A 21,290-nucleotide genomic window follows, 5' to 3' on the forward strand; every position below is an offset into this window, starting at 1 on the left:
AATCATGTGTCTTTTTTTTTTTTTTAAGTTTTTAAAATTTATTTATTGGGGAAAGAGCACAAACAGGGGTTGGAGCAGAGGGAGAGGGAGAAGCAGAACACCTACTGAGCAGGGAGCCCAATTCAGGCTCAATCCCAGATCTCCCAGGACCCCAACCGAGATCATGACCTGAGCTGAAGGCAGACACTTAAACAACTGAGCCACCCAGGTGCCCCTAAATCATGTGTCTTTAAACACCCCCAAACACACATAAACCAAGGTGATGTATTGTTTGGCCGATGAAAATGTTATGACAGGAAGCCCGTAGGACCCTAACCTGCATCTCCCCTAAAATCCATGGCTCAGTACTGACCCTGGGGTCCATGGTGACTTTATAGAACACACTGATACTGTGTGTAGCAGCTCTCCCAGCAAAGGTGGAGTCGAGGTGTCCGGCTACCATTTGAAATTCCCTGGGTTGTTTCCAGTGATTTTTCAGTGTGAAAAATGGAGGCGGTCCAATATTTTCTTCATATATAACCTAACAAAGATCATCTTCCTGTTTTGTGGGCCTTCTCAGAGTGCTGTCCCAGGTCTGCCCCCCATGCTTTGGTGGGTTCATGGTTTTGAACTCAACAATGCCAATGAGTTCATGGTTCTTATCTCAACACGGCTAATGACCCCCAAACCACGTTTCTACCTCCAAACCCCTTGAGCCCTCAAATCATTTCAAACTACAAGGCTAAACACATCTGTGTCCCAGAGGCAGCTCAAAACCAGCGTCCTCTCCACTAAACTCATCATCAGTGATGACCCCCAACACTCATTCCTGCCCCACCATCTCCCCCACCTCCACTAGCACCTGCATTCACCTCTGTCTAAGCTTCAAGCCTGGGGAGAGGATGCACAGGGGAGTGGGGAAGAAGAAAGGGGCTTCTTTTAACCCACTGCATCAACTGAGTCAACCTGAGGGAACCACGGAGTGAGTGGTGGGTCTCCTAATCCCACTGTCCATCTGTTCCAGCCACTCTATCACCAGCTAGAAACCCAAGATTCCACTTACATTTCTTCTGTTTTGTCCTTGCCTTTTATTCTCTCTCACTTGTTCCCGGAGGCATTCTGCATTTCGTCTGCTAAATAATTTGTCAGGTTCATCCCCTTTTCTCTAAGATTTTTCTAGAAGATCTCCTCAGTTGTACCTGTATCACATCCACTTTCTGTAGCTCACAAAGCAGGGTCCCCAACATCAGTAAATGCTTTCCATTCGTGAGTGGAGTGTGGGGGGGGGGGTAGGTGGGGAGGGGTTACTTGTTAAATTGCAGACGTCAGGTTCAGTTCCCCGGACTGAATGGATGAGTCCTGGAATCTGTATTTTTTTTTTTTTTACAAGCACCTTTTTTTTGGGGGGGGGGGTAAGATGTATTTATTTATTTGAGAGAGAGAGAGAGAGAGAATGCAACCACCAGCGGTGGCGGGTACAGGGCATAGGAACAGAGCGAGAAACTTTAGCAGACTTCCACAGTTAGCACAAAGCCTGATGTGGGGCTCAATCCCAGGACCCTGAGATCAGGACCTGAGCTGAAACCAAGAGTCAGATGCTGACCCGACTGCGCTACCCAGGTGCCCCTTACAAGCACCTTCTAATGCTAATGTCTATTCATCCTCCTATTCCCTCACCTGGGCTGAACTTTCCTTCTCCAGCATCCCCTACACATATGCATGCGGGAACAGACCCATTAGGCAGGAATGGCTTTGAAGCTAACTACACAACTCCCTGGAGACAAGCTCTGTGTCTCTTGGTCTCTATTCTCAGGGGCCAGGGCAGTGCCTAGCCCATAACAGGTACTTAATAAATGTAAACTGAACTAAAGAGAATTTTTGTGAATGAGGGTAGAAGCCGGGTCTTTACAGGCAGAGACAGCCACACTTGGCTTCCATGTGTTCCCAGAGGCGGTGGGGGCTCTGACGGGCTGTGTTCAGCGGCGCGGTGGCACAGAGATGAACACCGACGTTGGTATTTTGCCAGCCACTGTGCTATTTATTGAGCCCCTACTGTGTTTTAGGTGCTTTAAGGTTGTTTATGTACGTTCCCTGCTTTTTAGTCAGAACAACTCTGCCAGGTGATATTAGCTCCGTCCTGCAGGGATCCGCAAGGAAGCTCGAGGCGCTCAAGCAGAGACTGGGTGCCAGAACCAGGTCAGCCGCTTTCCAAACTCCACCCTGGCAGCATCTCCCTCCAGCCCTCAGCCCCTCCTTGTCCCTTATCCTGGTGCCAACAGACAATGTGGTCCAGGTGCTAGTGGCAGCCTGAGGTAAGGGGACAGAAGGGGGGGACATGTCAACTCCCCACCTACCCCATCCCAGGCTAAATCTGTGTCAGGCACCATCTTGTCTCTGTGGGAGATGAGCGCTGTGAGGTGGTGAGTGGTAACTTCACACTGTGATTCATAATAAGAAATACGTATCTGGTCTTGGTCCTGTTTCTGGACTAGAGCTCCTAAACCCATGGAATTTCCTAAGTGATAAGAACCATAAAGGTGGCTTGTCTTATTTATAACCTGTCCCTTTCAAGGCAGCTTTAGCTGATGAGGAGACTTCTGGAAAGCCTCTAGATAACCTAAGGGTGGGGGCTGGTCAGCCAGAGAACCAACCAAGTTGGAAATTCCAGCCCCACTCCCTTGACCGTGGGGAGGGCAGAAGGGCTGGAGATGCCATCAGTCACCAATGGCCAATGAGTTCACCAGTCCCGATTATCATGAAGCCTCGGTAGAAACCCAACAGGGTGAGGTTAGAGAGCTTTTAGGTAGGTGTACACACGGAGATGCTGGGAGGGTGGTTTGCCCAGGAAAGGCATGGAGATGCTGCACCCCTTCCTACAACCCTTGCCCGTGTGATCTCCTCCATTCTGGCTGTCCCTTTATTTTTTTTATTTTTCAAGATTTTATTCATTTATTTGACAGACAGAGATTGCATCTAGGCAGAGAGGCAGGCAGAGAGAGAGAGGAGGAAGCAGAGAGCCTGATGCGGGGCCCGATCCCAGGACCGAGATCATGTCCTGAGCCGAAGGCAGAGGCTTAACCCACTGAGTCACCCAGGTGCCCCTGGCTGTCCCTTTAATAGTCTTTGTAATAAACCAGTGATCTACTCAGTAAACTGGGTTCAAAACAAAAACCAGAAAAACCCCACAGGCCCAGAATGGTGTCACTTAGGCCAAATTACCAAACTGGAACTTAATACCGCACCTATCCTGACTGTGTTTTCAACCTTCGCCAGAAATTCAGTCAACTGTCTCAGTCAGGAATTTTTTTGATTGGCATCAGGGAGGTACTTGGTTACATGGGCCCTCCCTCTCCGTTCCCCCTCAAAAGAAGATGAGGTCAGACCCACCTAGAAAGACCCCCTGCCCTCCCCACTAAGGAAATATGACCTTGCCTGAAAGGTCTTTTCTTTTGTTAAGAACTCCTTACCTTCTTCCTATAAAAACCTTCCCTTTTGTGCAACTCCTTAAAGCTCCCCTCTGCTGGAGAGATGGGTGCTGCCTGATTCATGAATCACTTAAATAAAGCCAAACAGACTTTCAAATTTACTTGGCTGACTTTGGTTTTTTACCAACCGTTTCCCTGAGTTCTGGAGCCACTCTGGCCAATGAGTTGAACCCAAGGAGGGGTATGGAGAACCTCTGATTTACAGCCGGTGGGTCAGAACCCCAGGGGACAACGTGGACATGTGACAGGCGTCTGACGTGGGGGTGGGGGGGAGGGGTGTCATGGACTGAGCCCTTCACCTGTGGGATCCAATGCTGTCTCCAGACAGATAGTATCAGAACCGAGTTAAATTGTAGGACCCACAGCAAGTGACAGAGCATTTGAGAACTGCTTGCTGTATGGAAAATATCCCACATGTTGGGTGTCAGAAGCACCAGAAGTGAGGAAGAGTACGGCAGAAACACATAGGAGTGGGTTTTCCCGCAGCAGGTGAGAAGGGGGAGGAGAAAAACTATGTCCCCATCACCCCGGGCCTCTCTGGCCAGTGTTCTCTCAGGCCCCATGAGGCAGAACGACGGAGGTCTGCTCCGGAGCCCTGCCCTAATGTCATCCTGCTAGTTAGAACCAACAAGGTACAAAAGAGGACGCAGGGGAAACGGGCAGATTCTGTTGTGTGTGTTGTGTGTGTTGTGTGTGTAAACTGAGGGAGAGCCCCTGCCTGCTTCATACAGGACCCCACCTTTCCTTCCCATAAGAAGCCCCCAAAGGTAGGGGTACCTGGGGGCCTCAGTCGGTTAAGCATCTGCCTTCTGCTCAGGTCATGATTCTGGGGTCCTGGGATCAAGCCCCGCACGGGGTTCCCTGCTCAGCAGGGAATCTGCTTCCCACTCTCCCTCTGCCCCCCACAACTTGTGTGCATGAATGCATGCGCGCTCTCTCTCTGACAAATAAATACAATCTCAAAAAAATAGCCCCCACAAGTAAAGCAGAGGCTAAACCCCCATTTTCCTGATCATCTGCCATCCACCTTAAAAACTGCTTCTGTGTCTGATTCCAGCACTAGGCGGGACCATGAGCTCTGCTTTAGGGAGAGGTTCCAACGGCCTTACCGGGTAACCGGATGGGCTTCCAGGGCGCAGAGTTTGGCACATAGGCGTGCTTCGTGGCGGTGACGATCAGCTGACTGCCAAGCTTATACTGGAACTTAACGAAGGCTGCGCCATCTGTCCCCGACGTGCCGGAGGCGATGGACACCTGGTTGGTGAAAATCTCGATGAGCGCATCTGGGATGGGCTGGTGGGTGCTGGCGTCACTGATGTGGACCTTCAGGGTCACCTCTGGAGGGAGGAGAAAGCAACAAAGAAGAACCACTATTACCCAGCCCACCTCAACAACAATTCTGCTGTAGCTGGCGGGACCGGGGAAGGGGGTATGTGCGAAGCAAACCTAGAGCCACGTGCAAAATGGGAATTGCTGGAACCAGGGAACATTTTCTTGTTAGGGATTCTTTTTTACTTTACATGATTCCCCCCCACCAACCCACCCACCCTGCCCATCACAAACGGCCTTCCTCTTTGCTCCTCTGTGCTCACTCCAACAAATAACAGAGAAAATTCTATCCCTTTAAGATACTGTGTGCAAACACAGTATTCTTTTATCCTTTCCAGTGCTGCTGGCACACAGGGTCCAAACAGGGAGTGTGTGTGGGGGGTGCTACCGACGGACCCCCTGCAGGCTGTCAGAGTTGCACCCAGAGTCTTCAACAGTCCTGCCGAGTGTGGACGAGAGCTACCCAGGATCGCTGTGCTGGCCATCAGGAGGACTAGACCGGAAAGTGGTCCAAAATGTCTTTAAAGGAGGACCTGATGAGTGGGAAGAGAATAGCTTACAGGAAGGGGGAAAAAAAGATTTGAAAAGATAAATGAAGTCGAGGCAGTAATACTGGCAAACCCAGCTCATGAGTGCAGGATATAGGTCCAAATTCATGTTAAAAATCTAAAAAGGAATGAGTAATTTTCATTTGTTCATGCGAGGGATGTTTACTGAGCTGCTCCTCTGTGCCTAGAACTGTAATCATGTGAACCACAGCGGTGAAGACAAGTGAGGAGACAGGCACGCGCGGTGCTGGGAGAGGTCTGGTGCAGGCATGAAGGGGGAACTGAAGGAACGGCATGCGCAAAGGCTCAGAGGCAAGGGAACAGCCATGCTTCTTGGAGAAACACAGGTTCTGACGGATGTCAGACAGTCTGAGGGCCATGAGGCCCCACGTGGGAAAGGCTGCAGAGGCGAGCAGGGGCCAGACCACTCAGGGCTTTAGAAGGAACCTAAAAGGATCATTCTGGATCCCAAGAGCAATGGGAAGTCACAAAGAATTTAAACAAGGGGGTGGCAATTAAATTTGTTATAGAAACCTCTGGCCGAGGGGGAAGGATGGACTGGGGAAGAGGCAAGACTGGACGCCGAGCATCCACGAAGAGGCCTCCCAGTAACCCAGGAAGGGATGAAGTGGACCAGACTCCAGCATCACGGCGGATGTCAGCTAAAAGATGCCAGCCAGGCGCTCCAGACCGGAAGGGTTTGAAGGGAGTGGCTGGTGCCCAGTGACATACATAAGTCCACCAGGACACTCCTGGACACTCCTTGCCATACACTTTGAGCTGCTTCAGATCGGAAGCCCTACTGATGCCTTGCGATAGACAGGTGGGGCCAAGGACAAGCAAAGACCCTGCAGGTGACCAGGGAGGCTCCTGTCTACAGAACCACAGGGGTCTGGCTCGGGGGAGGGCCGGACATCACACGGAGGGGGAAGGAGGCAGGTGCCGCAGAGCTGATCCCATGGGCATGAACCCCAGAGCCCTCCTACTGCAGTTCCCACTAGGTCTGAATCTGAGCCTCAGCCAGTTCTAGCCAAGGAGCCCAGGGCAAGGTACTTCTCCTCACCAGGCCTGTTTGCTCCTCTATAACGTGGAGGTGACAACAACACATAGTTCCACACGCAGGTGGAGACACTGAGTGCGGTGCCTCACAGAGCAAGCATAAACACAGTGGTCACCATTAAGCACTCAAGTCCTGGCGTACGGGGGTGCTGGACGGGGCACAGAGAAGGGCGCTGGAGGGGAGAAAGGCATAAAACAAAGCGCAGGGACGAGGCATCCGTCTTCGGGGAATAACAACTTTACATCCAAGGCCCTTCCTCTGCTGGGGCAACCACAGTGAGAAGAACGCCTTTTGGTTCAAGGATGGTTGCCTTGGTTAACCAGCCAACTGCCTAAAGTAACCTTCTGAATCCTGCACATCTCAGCCGACCACCCATTTTTTTCCCCCACTGAGCGACCTGATCTATTTCTTGATCAGACAAACCATGAAGAACAGCTAAAGAACCCTAGACCTACGTATTAGAGATTTGCACCAAACAAATCTCTCAAAACCTCATAGAGAAAAATAAATGCTAAGGAAGCTGAACTTGGCTACTCGATTTAGGGAGAAAACGAACGTCCACAGAGGGACAAAATCAACATCATGAAAAGCGAGGATGCGGCCTTACAAAAAGGAACTTGAGTTAATCCGCTCCAATCTTATCGGTTACCTCAATGCAGATTTGCAGGATGTACACTGCCTACGTGTTTTCTTATTTAACCCAAGTCTTGGTGTCCCCAGGTGGCACCCGAAATTATAACATAAATTAACTCTGCGTTTGTTAATACGCACACAGCAGAAATCCCCTAGAACAGGGCAAGTGGAAAGGTAGCTTTGTAGGACTGCAGGGATAATTTATGTAATTTTATGGTAATGAAACATTTACCAACAATTGGGATTACAAGGTTCCTGCTCTCTCTTCACTGTTTGCGGCTTCACAAGAGCAGCAAGGATCTGGAAAAAGCCAAAGCACTTTTGAATCAACGGTGAAAGGGGTTTTACTATAATTCATGTCCTAGATTCTTACTACTGGAATTTCTTCTAACACCAGAAGCCTACTTTACGTTCTGCAATTATATACTTTGAAAGAGATCGTTTAGCTACTTTGTTTGGAATGACAGGAAGGGAGAAAATGTCAGTACGGTTAGATGATTATTACAGACTACTGGGGTATCAGTTTTCTAGAGTAACATCTAGAATTAGGTTATCCATTCAACAGCAAACAAAACTGTTCCCACCAAATGACTAATCTTAGGACTAGGGGAGGCACTATTTACTGAAACTACTCTCATTTTGCAGAGTCAAGGAAGACCCTGTATACAGGGCTCCAAACTAATTATGCATGAAGACGCAGTCTGTTTGGCTGCCCATCAGTGAGAGCCGATGGACTCTGCTGAGCTAGGGCACCGTTCTTTTACTTCTTACCCTGAACATCCATCACTAAGCTCTTACTGATTTTGCCTGCAGAATGTATGTCACAAGGCAGGCCTTTCTCTCCCACCCTTGTTAATGTTGCCCTATTTCAGAGCCCACCATCGCCTACCCTGACGGCAGCCCAGCCTCTTCACAGAAACCACCACTGTCTTCACACCTGCCCCTGAGATCCCACCGAAGCCAGAGGGAGCTAGCTGGCATCCTGATGTGACCACTTCCTGTCCCCCTCCCAACCCTTTAATGTCTCCCACCAAACACGGCCGGGTAACAAATGAGGCCAGTGGCTCATTTTTGAATGGTCCGTGAGCTAAGAATGGTTTCTTTTCATTTTCTTTTTTTTTTTTTAATTAATTTATTTATTTGACAGACAGAGATCACAAGGAGGCAGAGAGGCAGGCAGAGAGAGAGGAAGGAAAGCAGGCTCCCTGCTGAGCAGAGAGCCCGATGTGGGGCTCGATCCCAGGACCCTGGAATCATGACCTGAGCTGAAGGCAGAGGCTTAACCCACTGAGCCACCTAAGCGCCCCCTAAGTATGGTTTCTACTCTTTAAATGGTTGAAAAGAAAAAAAATCAAAAGAATAATTCATGTCCTATGAGAATTATCTGGAGTTTGAATGTGTGGCCATAAATAAAGTTTTATTAGAGCACAGCCACAGTCGTTTGCATATTGTCTAAGGCTGTTTTTGCATTTCAGTAGTGGAGTTCTGAAGCTTTGATCTCAGGGCTTGTAAAGTCTGAACTATTTACTTTTGGCTCTTAAAATAAAATCTGCTGCCCCTGACCTACAGGATACACTTCAAGGCACCTGAGGTCCTCCACAATCAGGATCCCTTCCATCCGCACGTTACTGCCCACAGGCCCGCAGACGCCACCCCGTGCGTTCCTTACTCCTCCTTTCTGCGGTGGCTTCTGATCTTTGTAGGAAAGGCCCTTCTACAACATGACTTTCATGTTCCTTATTTCTATTCATCTTCTGAAAGGCCACCTTCAGGTTTGAGAAACTGCTCCTAACTCAGCAACCCCCCACCCAAACTGGGCTAGAGGCCCCTCATCTCCGTCCCCCCAAACTGTGCACACTGCCGCTGCTTCTCTGTTTCCACTTCAGTGTTTGCTGCAGGCCCGCTACGCGGGGAGACAAGAGGATCAAACCCCTGACGCTGAGGAAATTTTGGCTTTAGATAATAAGTAAATACCAAGTATAATTATGAACTGAGGACACCAGCAGGAGCGGGAACCTACCCCCAACAGGGAGGTCAGGGAAGGCCTCTGGAGGAGATGTCATATAAGCTCAGGCCTGAAGGACACACAGGAACCAACCAGGCACAGGGGCAAATGTCCTGAGGTGAGAATGACTTAGTTGTTGGAACTGAGTAATAACCAGTGTGGAGGGAAATGCTGGAGGGCAACCAACCATCCTAACATTGTGTTGTCCAAGATGGGGGCCACCTGCCACAGGTGGGCATCTAAATTTCAGTTTAAATTAATCAAAATAAGATTAAATAAGAAACAGAACTCCTGGATCACACTATGCACATTTCCAGTACTCCACGGCCACCTGCGGTTAGAGGCTCCCAGAGTGACCAGCAGAGAGAGACCATTTCCAGCAACACAGAAAATTCTACTGGATAGCACTGATCAAGGACTACAAACTCTCATCTGAATGAATCCCTAAAACTAATGGGCATTTCTAGATATCATCAGGTACATGGCCTAAATAGCTCTGGGTGGTTTTTGGTTGTTCCATTTATTTCCTATTCATGGTTGTTTTCAATAGACACTACTGAAATTCATTTGAAAAACATTAATTCAGATAGCTAATGAACTGTAATAACGAGAAAATATTTACAGTACACTTAGCATGACATCAGGTACTATGGGGGAGCAAAAAAGAAGAAAAAAGATATGAGTCCTGTTTTTACAAAGTTTAGGGTTTTCGGGGCAGTGGGGGAGGTAAAACCAACAGACCAACTCACATGACAGAGAGCAAAAAGGATGGAACTGGGTAACAAAGAGTAAAAAATATAGCAAAGAAGAGATTAATGAGGTCTGGAGTTTATAAACAAAAACAAAGAAAGAAGATCTCAAAGGTCTGTAGAGGGAGAGGTGATGTGGGGGTGACAGGAGAAGACTTACAAAGGGGGGTGCCTGTGACCGTCCCGTTAACTGGAACAGGCAAGTCCTGCATGAATACCGGTCCCGATGCTTATGGTTTATGGAGTTCAGTGTGGGATGCTTCCAGAAGAGCTGGGAATTGAAGGGAGGCTGGAAGGATAGTGTGGGAAGATGATCAGCATCTCCTGAACAGCCTTCCCCTCTCGACTGTGCTCCTACATCATTCGTGCGGCCTCAAGGACATGCCGGAAAGTTTGGTTTCTCATCCTCCCTGGTAGCCGAGGAGGAGGAATGGACTTGGACTCTGCAGATCTGCTATCCTCTCTCTGGGTTCTGCTTTAGAATACAGCAGCATAAAAAAGCAGGTGCTTTTTCTGACCGAAGGAGAATGCAACTGGTTTGGGGCGAGCAGTGCAAGCCGCCCTGTCTCAGTGCAGGAGGGAAGACAGGACGTCCCTGGGTCAGTCTGGCCCTATGGCTTGGGCACTGTTCTGATTACGAGCCCCATCCTCCAAGAACTTCTGTGAGCTCCCTGAAAGCCAGACTGATGTCTTGTCTGGTTAAACTAGCTAGGGTGGGTCATGGTGTCTGTACTCCTCACTTCTGGACCGTCCTAGCATGACACCATGTGGCTGAGGACTGTCTTCTTGGAGCTGCACCCGTCAGGGTCTCCTCCACACTCTGGCTTAACTTCTCAGTATGTGTGATCATTAATTTTATGCATCTACTTCACTGGGCCACAGGGTACCCAGATACTTGGTCATCATTATTCTGGGTGCTTCTATATGGGTGTTTCTGGGATGAGATTAACATTTACATTAGACTGAGTAAAACAGATTGCGTTCCTTGATGTGGTGGGCCTTACCCAACAGTTGAAGGGCTGAATAGAACAAAAAGGCTGACCCTCCCCACAAGTTCTTCCCGCCTGACAGCCTGTGAACTGGGACATTGGCTTTTCCTGCTTTCTGAAGGTGAAATACCAACTCTGCCTGGGCCTCAGGTCTCAGGCTTTGGACCACGACTATACTCTTGGCTCTTCTGGTTCTCCAGCCTGCTGAATCAGGCTATAGATCTTGGGGTTTGTCTGCCTCCACAATCACATGAGTCATTTCTGTATAATAGCTCTCGTTCTACATAAACATACATCCTATTGATTCTGTCTCTCTGGAGAGCCCTGACTAACATAATACCCATCCTGTGTTCTCATTCTGTTTGCTTGAAGTGGGTGGAGCCCCCCTCCCCGGAATGTGGGCTCAGGTCTCTTTTCGTTACACACTCTTACTCAGCGAATTATTTCGGGATCACAAATTCAGCCACCGCCTCTAGAGCATTCCCCTCAAATTTTCACCAGCCAGTGAAAGCAGCGAGAAGGAAGCAATAGCTCCTCAGAAATTCTCCCTCCACCATGATTCAGGGCTCCTTTGCTCTTGGCAAACACAGAGTTTGGCTCTGTGGGCACAAGCTAGTCCATTTGAAGTAGTACAAAGAACATCTGCTTTGTGGGTAGAAAACGAAACATTATCTTTTAGTCATTTCCTTTCTTCTGCCACAGATTTAGAATGAAAGGCAACAAGGCTGTTTCCGATTGCTGGCTTCAGAGAAGCCACCAGTTCGGCAGCGAGTTGAGAGCAAACATAGTGGTAGGGGCAAGAGGCCAGGCAGATGGTGTACACTGTGCTGGCTCAGGAGGAAGCCTGGTCAGGGTCACACACTGCCCGCCAACCCTGGGGGGCCTTGTTTCTCTCTCTCCCGTGTCTTCTTCAAAGACTTTATGCCTTGAGTTACTTTCCTGCAAGTGACAGAACACATTAGTTCATAATCTCTCATCCAAACTCCAGGCCCAACATCTCAAGTCTCTGTCACATGCTCCCATGTCCTCTGTCCTACTCCAGATGGGAAGTCCTCTGTGGTTTTTGCTGGGGACAGAGCTGGGAGATGAGGCTCACCTGCTCCCTGAACAGCCTGCGCCTCTCACCTTCCACCTGCCCGGGGTCTCGCCAACTCCGGCTCCATCTGGGAAGGGACAGTGAAGTTCAGGGGCGCCATCTTTTTTCGTTCCATTTTGGTTTTGTTTCTAAGAAGTTTTTGGCTCCCTGTGGCTGTGTTTCATTCCCTTTTATATCCTCTCAAATTAGTCTTTATTCTGGGATTTTTAATTTTTCCTTTCCTTTTGGTTTTTAGAGCTGTTGGTTTCCACAGCAACCCACCCGGTTGGAAATGCAGCATTTGCCAGGCTGGCCAGAGGGGCTCCGCTAAGGGGAGGTCCTTTTCCGGCAGCAGACCAAGCAGAGGCGTCTATCCCAAGTTGCCTGGAGCCCCTGCGGCTGCCTCACCCCCGGCCAAGCAGTGGAGAAGGAATCTTGAGCTGCCAGAACTATGATTAGTTAGACTTCGTGGAAAATTAAAGGAGTTATGATGGCTTTTTATGTCTTACATAAAACAATAAAAAAGGACCCCATCATTGAAAAACGTTTTCCAAACAGGAACTTATTTTTAAAACGCTACCAGACCTCTGCTCTAGGACACTTTGCCCCATGTTACTCAGTGGTGACAATTTTACAGTATTGGGGGACTCATGGAATTTCCCTGTCTTTATGCAGCAATTACAGGCACATCTGAGTGTGAAGAGGAAACTTGCCATCTGCTGTATGTATTTTATAAAAATGAAAGGTTTTACTTTGTCATCTGGCAAAATTAGAATGTACTTTGTACTAGAGTTTTCTTGTATTTTCTCCAGTTTCACCTAGTACATATGCACCTTATCATTCGATTTTATTTGCTCTCAAAATCTAATGAATGTCTTTCAACAAAATTATATATATATTTTAGATTTATATACATCACATATTGTATGATATACATAACCTATATTAACTTATACTACATGAGTTATACATAATTATATGTTGATATATATATTTTATTTATATCTTATATATTATGTTAAATGTTATATATTATTCATATATAGTACACATATATATGTAACAGATGTTATATGTTATATGCCATAGTATATATAATATCTAATACATATATATATAATATGTAGGACAATAAAAATCGCTACAATTGTGTATCCCAGGACTCCCGTATGGCCAATTTCAGCTGCATTTTAAGCATTTGGCAAGCCTTGTGTGTACTTAATTATAAAAGTAATATTCCTTATTCTTCTGCAAAGACCAGCACTTCTGTCCCCAGAGGAGAAAGGACAATGCAGGCATACTTCAGAGGGACAGATCTGCTGGGCACTGGTCCCTCCCTCCTGGTCCAACTGACTGTCCTGTCAGGAGCCATGCTGTTCTGAAGACACTTTTGCTCCTGACTGAATCAGGAGCTGCCCGGAGTCCTCTCTATTAATCTGTGGTCACAATATCTGATACAGAATTCCTCCCCCATTTCAGGAGGTTTTCCGTGCAAGTGTGTCCCTTAATTATCAGTGGAGGATTGTGATCTCTGTATTTTCACTTGAATTTCTGTTCACTTGAAAATGCATGGAAAAGGTACATTTGCTGCTGCAGCCCAGCCAGGGAAGTTAGGATCCCATTTTGTGCCTTTTGGTGTATTACAATCTCTGGCAACTGACTTGTGCTCTGAACATCATGAAAAGACTGCTACAAGGTCAACTTGACAGTTACAGCTTCCCGCTGGTATAATAAGGAGAGATCTGGGCTGTTTCCATGAGCGGCTTCTGCTGGCTGCCCACCTCTGCAGGGGACGTGCTCTGTCTGCACACAACGTATGTTCTTACCACTCCCTGTCCCCGACCCCTACATCTGTCTGAACCTCTATGGAACAGACGTTACTTATGTTACAGATGTTACGTATCTTACTTCCGTCCTGGCAGGGCTGCCGGGATCTCTCTGGGCCATAAATCAATGGATTTCCCCCTCATAAGAAATATGCATGAGGGTCAAACCGATGATCATTCCATTAACAATTTCCTACCCAACATCACCAAGTTGCGAAGAATGTTGAAATACACAATAAACATTCATGAAAGCAGCAGTTAATGAAGCCATGATATATAGAAAGAATACATGATGTATCTGTGTATGACACTGATTTTCTATTTTTTTTTTGTTTTGTTTTTAAAGATTTTATTTATTTATTGGAGAGAGAGAGAGAATCAGAGGCGAGAAGGTCAGAAGGAGAAGCAGACTCCCCATGAAGCTGGGAGCCTGATGTGGAACTTGATCCTGGGACTCCGGGATCTTGACCTGAGCCGAGGCAGTTGCTTAACCAACTGAGCCGTGCAGGCAGCCCTGATTTTCTTTCTTTCTTTCTTTCTTTTTTTTTTTTAAACAACAGGATGGCTCCTTCCCCCAACCTGAAACAGTCTATAATGGAAGTAGAAAATGTAGTAACACTCGAATACCAGCAACTTACTGAAGCAGACTGGATAAGCATCCTGTTAGGTCTCTCCATTTACCACTAAGTTAAATGGCAAAAGTCTTTCTGTAATTGCACCCAGTACAAAATGAAGTTTCTGGGGCTGGCTTCATGTGTGTGTTACACTATAAAAGCAACTAAAAAGGGACCACATTCTTGTGACTGGTCAACGGGTTATTTGGGTAAACATCCCAGGATAATTTGGAAACTAATGCTAGATTGACCTGATTCAACCAAACAACTTACATACCTAACCAAGTATTCTCAAGCACAATCATTTCGGACTGTTCCTATGATCCCACCTAAAAGAGTTATCTGACAATAAATTAAACAGACACAATCCCAAACCTCTTACATGGTAACAGGAATTGCTCAGACGTAGCTTTAAAGTACTACGTGAAGGTACGATAGTTATTTTGGGGAAAATGTCTCCAAAAAAATTCAAACCAGCATAGAATGAAAGATGCTCCACCTGTTCAGAAGACATAAGAACTGAAACAGTTCCTGAACACCGAGATAGTGCTAAAAATAGCTTTTAACAAAGCCATGGCTCCAACTCTACTGACCTTCCATAGAAATCAATGCATATGTAAAAGCCTAACAATATTCTCCTTTTAGTCAGATATGGGAAAGTACGCGATGATTCTGACATTTACATCCGATGTAAATATGGCCAATGCCTGTATGAGCTCACAGAGCATCCTTCCAAAGTGAACAAGAGAATTATGACAATGTAACATTCTGGGGGACAAGAGGACTCACAAATGTTTGTAAGGAAATCACTGGAACCAACCACTTTAAAACGCTTCTGTTCTGTTGGCGTTTTTAGAATTTTCACAAAGGCACAAAATCCACTCAGGAGAGTCTGGAAGAATCTGGGAACTGTGAGTTAATGAGCGATATTAAGCATGGCTATAAAATTAACATACACACCTTAGCCAAGCTTTAAAGATCTGCTGGAAGATGCTAGTGGCTGGTTGCCAAGGAAACCTGAAGGAGGAAAACCTCTGTGTGTGTGTATGCATATGTGTATTTCCAGATCTCCAGATCTCCTTATATCTATGGATATACATTTTTCATAGTTTTTGTCTAGGACTAGGTTGAGAGCAAAATGACATGACATTTATTTTGAATAAAGAAGTCTATAGATGTTTACGATTAAGAAGGGTTTTGTTTTTTGGTTTTTTTTCGCAAGTCATTTCTCTAGGAAGAGAACAGTTCAGAAGTGCTAAGTGGGAGCTAGTGGTGAAGAAACGGACTCATTAATTACTTTTAGAATTGAAAAAAGAGGCAAAAAATGCAAGCTGAAGAGCCCTGCTGGAAGGCTGTGAATAGCCCAAGTGTGTGAGGCTCCCCGGCACTTGAACTTCTATGAAAGAAAGATAAAGGTCCCAGAAGCAGCTGCTTTAGTCAATGCAATGATTAAATTACCCATATGTGCTTATCTTTCCAAGGGAATGGAGACAGTTAACAAGCTCAGTGAACTTATTATTAAAATGCTCTTTTCTGTTTCAGAAAGAAGCTTAAATATCTCAGGGCGATTTAAGTTCCTTGATGGGAATGTCCAGGACTGATGTCGAACGTTACAGAAGGCATGTCTCACAGCCACAGCGTGCATGGCTGGCTTCAGGCTCCTTCCTCAGGGGCTGTGTGGTCCCAATCAAGCCCACAGCCTCCTTGAGCCTCCACGTCTTCATCCATAGGACAGGGATATCGACTGCCTTGAAGACCTTGTAGGATTTGCGGGAGGACTGGCGATGGTGTTCCGAAGGCGTCTGCTAGCACGAGCTCGTTCCTTGCCTCCTGGCTTGCATTCCCCTAACTTCATTTGGTGAAACAAAACCTCTAGGCTTCCCCTCCCTCCACTTCCAAGTCTCTCAATGAAAGAGAAATTTAAAAAAGGAAGACACTGTGCTTTTCAGAGCACAGGGCTGAGAACTCCGACAACCTGGATTTGAGTCTCATCTCCCCACTGACTCCTTAACGCTCTTCATTAGTTTTCTCCTCTGTAAAAAAGGAGTGTGCGCCCCCCACAATCACCTCCCAGGGCTGACCTGATACAGTAAAGTGCTTAGTCTATAACACAGCACACAATGAGGGTTTAATAATGGTCATTTCTGTAACTGTTTCCCAACATCTGACTCATATATGAGGATCACCAAGGACTTTTAGACAGTTCACAAAAGCCTTCCTGAAAAGGTTCATGGAAGATTCTTCCTCCTCTTCCATATCCAGCCCCCGCCAAGTCCCGAGGGCACAAGGGACTGCCACCGCTAGGAGAGAGCTCTACCCAGGTCTCTTGTATTTCTGCACATCTTGTAAGGCACAGACTACTCTTTGTTCTGGACTATAACCTCACGGATGTGTAGTGAGTGGCCATGCAAGATAGAGGTGTCTTCCTCCAAGCGAGGGACAGGCATGCCCTTTGGGTTCCCTCAGCTTCTGTAATGTATCCCACTGTGTGTGCAGGTATCATCTAGCCCTATGGGAAACGGGGTTCAGGAAACTGGGGCAAGCACACTGATACTCTGGCTGTTGCAACTGCTGCAAAGGATAAACAGTCCTTCGTCTCTGACCCACAAGTGTCATGTCTTCGACCTGCACCTGTCAAGCCATGGGAGGCAGCCTTCTTAGCTCACAGGCAGGACAGAATGTGGACGCTTCACAGTCTGGACAGCCTGTAAAGAACCTAGGGAAGTCCCTGATTTATGAAGGCACTGAGACAGGAAAGGAGTGGGTGAGGGTCCTGGGAGAAGGACCAGGAGAGTCAGAGGAAAAAACAAGAGATAAGACAGTCCCAAGTTTGGGGGAATGCTTTTTGGCTTATGAAGGTTCTTTTTTTTTTTTTTTTAAAGATTTTATTTATTTATTTGACAGACAGAGATTACAAGTAGCAGAGAGGCAGGCAGAGAGAAAAAAGAGGAAGCAGGCTCCCTGCCAAGCAGAAAGCCTGATGCAGGACTTGATTCCAGGACCCTGAGATCATGACCTGAGCCAAAGGCAGAGGCTTAACCCACTGAGCCACCCAGGTACCCTGAAGTTTTTTTTTTTTTTAAATCAGTGGAGCTCCGAATCCTTTTTTCTTTTTTTTTTTTAAAGATTTATTTATTTAGAGAGAGAGTGCCCACGTGCACGCACATGCATGAGCAAGGGGAGGAGGAGAGGGAGAGAGAGAATCTCAAGCAGACTCCCCTATTAAGCAAGGAGCCCACAAGGCCGAGATCATGACCTGAGCTGAAAGCAAGAGTTGGACGGACACTTAACCGACTGAGCCACCCAGGAGCCTCTCAAATTCTAAAATAGCCCTCTATCAGGGATGATCCAGGCTGACCTTTTCTCTTGGCAGATTCTAACCTCTCCCACTCCTCCTATCGCACCTGTCCCCCTACCAGCCACTCTGCTCCACTGGTTTAACACAATCATTCCACTCCAGTATGTTCTACACGGCCCAGCCTCTCCCACAGGAAAACAGGGAGAAGCTGCAGAGTCTGTGGGTTTTCCACTCCAAGTGTTAGTGTGTGTTCTGTTTGTTTTAAAGCACTGATCATTTGTGTTCCCTTTTAAAGTGTAAGAGTTGAAAAGTCACACTTAGGTCATCACGAGCAATAATGACAAATAGAATTAAAATTCTATGCTAATTAGCTGCTATCCATTTAACATTTGAAAGTGTACATTTGTTTAGTGAAATACTCTGTCTGGCTTCTCACACATTTGAATAAATTCTGTATTAATGACACAGTGCTGTAAACTATGCTCACTTCCACATGTTACAGACCTTATAACATTCTGATTAATACCAATATTTACAAAATACATTTTACATGTGTTGCCTAGGATATTTGAAACTTCACACGACCGATCTAAATTTCCAGCTCCATCTGAGGGGGAAAAAAAGAAACCTGACTCTTCTGAACAGCAATGTACTGGTCCTTGGGATTTTTTTCCACAGTGAGCACCAACATACAATATTTTCCACACAGTTTAAGTTAGTAGAATGGTTCTTAATTTGTGCCAAATGGATTAACATTTCACTTTCTAGCCTTTATAGCTCATATATGGACATCAATGTCAATAGAAGGATTTAGAAAAACCCTCTGTTTGGGATTTGAAGAGTAGGAACTCCACACTCCTCCTCACTGCCAACTCGATTAATAATTCTGCAACATAAAATGGAGATTTCTTTTTCCAAGCTTCAGAACAGAAAGTCTGCCATATTCTGTCTTATACTAGGAAGCCAATGCTATTATTAGCTCTTCTTCACAAAGGCAATATTAAATGTCACCTGTCACATGGGTCACACACATCTACTCACTGAACAATCACTTGGCTCAGATCAAGAATTCAAGTTACTGGAGTGGGAGAGCCAATGATTACAACCCAAAGACAGCCTGTTGGCCCGAGGAGTTAGGAATATGACTGTAGGCAGAAAGTCCCCTATGAAAAAGGTTATAATGAAGCTTCAGGGTGGCCAGCAGCTGACCGGCCTTCCCTGCCCATTAGTTAGGGGGAGAATTCTAGTTAGTGCACCTTCCCCCTGGGAATCTGAACCAAAAGAACCTAGGAATTGGGGGAGTACTGGGAGGTGTCAGAGGCTTCATCCCCATGATCAAACAGAAAGCTCTTGACTGTGCTCTAATTTTGAATCCTTCACTTTACCGATGAGGATTGAGGTTCTCATTCACGGTCACATGTCCACCTTGTAACTGAGATAGGAGTGCAAGGATGAGTAGGTGTTTCAGGCTTTGACATCTTAACTAAGGTCTGGCTGGTCTTGCAGGGACCACCTGTCCCAGGGCTAGCTAGAGAGCTCGCCTTCATATGCAGACTAACCCATCCAGAGTCCACACCCTCAACCTCCTCCGTTATGGGGCTCTCACACTGTAGGCCATTATCCACCTGCCCCACTGACCCCAGGACCAGATATCAGGCAACCAGGGACAGTCCCTCTACCCCACAGGCTGCTGAAAGTATTCAAACTAGCCTCTTCTGGCCCTGCCTCACTCATTCCCTCCCTAGAAAACCATGAGAAGGCTCTTGCTCACATTCACCCTCACTCCCGACCAACCTGCTGCCTCCCCACGGGAACCCTGACAATGTCATACTGTGTCCCTTCCTCTTGGGAACTGGAGGATAACAGATTATCTTTGCAATGGCAATCATCTCCTGATCTCACCATACCTGAAGAATAATATATAATCCATGCTTGTTGGTTTAAAAGATTTATTTTTTTGAGAGAGAAAGAGAGAACAGGAAAGGGGGCAGAGTGAGAGAATCTTCAAGTCGACTCCCCACTGAGCATGAAGCTAGACTCCGAGGCTTGATCTCATGACCCATGAGATCATGACCTGAGCTGAAACCAAGAGTCAGATGCTCAACTGACTGAGCCATCCTAGCACTCCTACAATCTATGTTTTACAACAGTAGATGACGCAAGGATTTTCTGGCTGAATACAAGTCATGAGCAGAGTTCCAGTTACACTTGCCTTGAGCAGGATCTTGGTAAAAGTCTCGGCTGCACCAGTAAGCAGCACGTTGTCAATGACAGACCCACTTCAGCAGTGAGGGGAGGCGCTGACTTGTCAGGGAGGCAAAGGAAAGGACTCCATATTGGGCCCCATGAAGCTCCAGGTTCCCTCTGACAGCTGTTGAGTTCACTCAGGGCGAAGAGGGAGAAGCTACAGACTTACAAAAGCAGAGGTTCGCGGAAGAGTTCAGTTGAAGAGTGGCTCTTACAACAAGATGCAGAATGGACTGCCGCAAAGGGGGGACTGGAGGTGGAAGGGAGAATGAGGAGACTCTGTGGAAGGCCAGTCCCTGAGATCACAGAGAGGGGCTTGCTGGTGCACACGGGCGAGTGCAGGACGCTGGGGACAGAAACAAGAAGGAGGGTGAGCTTGAGTGTGAACTGAACCCTTGTCAACACAGGAGAGGAGAGGCCCGGGCAGAGGCTCCCAGGGGAAAAGGTACCAAAGTATCACTAAGGATAGTGGAAAAAGTACGGAAGTATCACTAAGGTCTGACAGTGTGGACACAAACCCGCAAAAGAACCTGCAGGCAGAGCAAGGCCCCGGGGAAGGAGACGGGGCATCACGGGCATCGCTTTAGAGCTTAAGGTGACTGCACAGTTCTTGCCGGGGCTGGTTCCCATCTTCACACATCTGTGCAAATCACTGGATTCAAAATGATTTTAAGTTACGGATTTCAGTTCAGGTGTTTCAGGGAGGCTACGACAGGCCGAGTGTTTCTGGTTCTCCTTTGAGAAAGTCACACGAAAATACTGAAAACATGCAGAGGAAGAAAATGTTTAAATCACCCTGTCATTGAGATCAGTAAATTCAGAGTAATTTATTTAGCTCTTTTAGAACGAAGTGTTCTTTTGAAGCTGGCGGCCAAGACCATCCAACTTTGGGTGAAGGCTCTCAAGGGTGACCCCACAATGGAAATGAGGGCAGTGGCAGAAACTGCATCCCAAACACCACCGTGTGTACACACAGAATGGGCAATTGCTTCTGGATTCCATTCTTTTCAATTAGGTCATAGCCACTTTCTCATCGGATCTAAATTCAGCAAACATCCATCATGGCCAATACTTTTGCCAAGTCAAGCTTCCCAGAACAAGGCTTTTCATCACGCCACAGTCATTTTGTTGGAGTAATTTCGGGATCTTTTCAGGACTTTGGGTTGTGACATTTTCTGGGTACAGACTTATACTTGAATCTAGGGCACCAGGGAAATGGTCCCTATTGAGTGCTCTTACTTCCTGCTTCCATGTGCTGACCCAGCAGCCTAAGGAGGACACCACCCACATATCCTCAACAGGGCAAATACTTTGACTTATTTTTCAGGAAGTTGTGAATCAACACAAATCCAAACACCTCCCACTCACTGGCTTGCGGCACTCGGATGCCACGTGCATGGACCATGAGGACTGAACCCACCACCTTGGCAGAGCACATACCAGGTTCTAAAAA

The 21,290-nt window shown here is 46.9% G+C and overlaps 1 protein-coding gene across 3 annotated transcripts in view; it reads right to left on the bottom strand.

Moving 5' to 3' along the window:
- Positions 1-21,290, bottom strand: part of FAM171A1 (family with sequence similarity 171 member A1) — a 124,229-nt gene that overhangs the window by 54,458 nt on the left and 48,481 nt on the right. For all 3 annotated transcript variants that reach the window (XM_045069194.1, XM_045069195.1, XM_045069196.1), the window contains one exon: positions 4,574-4,801. In XM_045069194.1, the coding sequence (XP_044925129.1) occupies positions 4,574-4,801 (228 nt within the window). The remainder of the gene's footprint in view (positions 1-4,573; positions 4,802-21,290) is intronic.

Source organism: Mustela putorius, unplaced genomic scaffold (genome assembly GCF_011764305.1).
Source record: "Mustela putorius furo isolate JIRA1106 unplaced genomic scaffold, ASM1176430v1.1 tig00003913_pilon_pilon_pilon, whole genome shotgun sequence".
Taxonomy (NCBI): domain Eukaryota; kingdom Metazoa; phylum Chordata; class Mammalia; order Carnivora; family Mustelidae; genus Mustela; species Mustela putorius.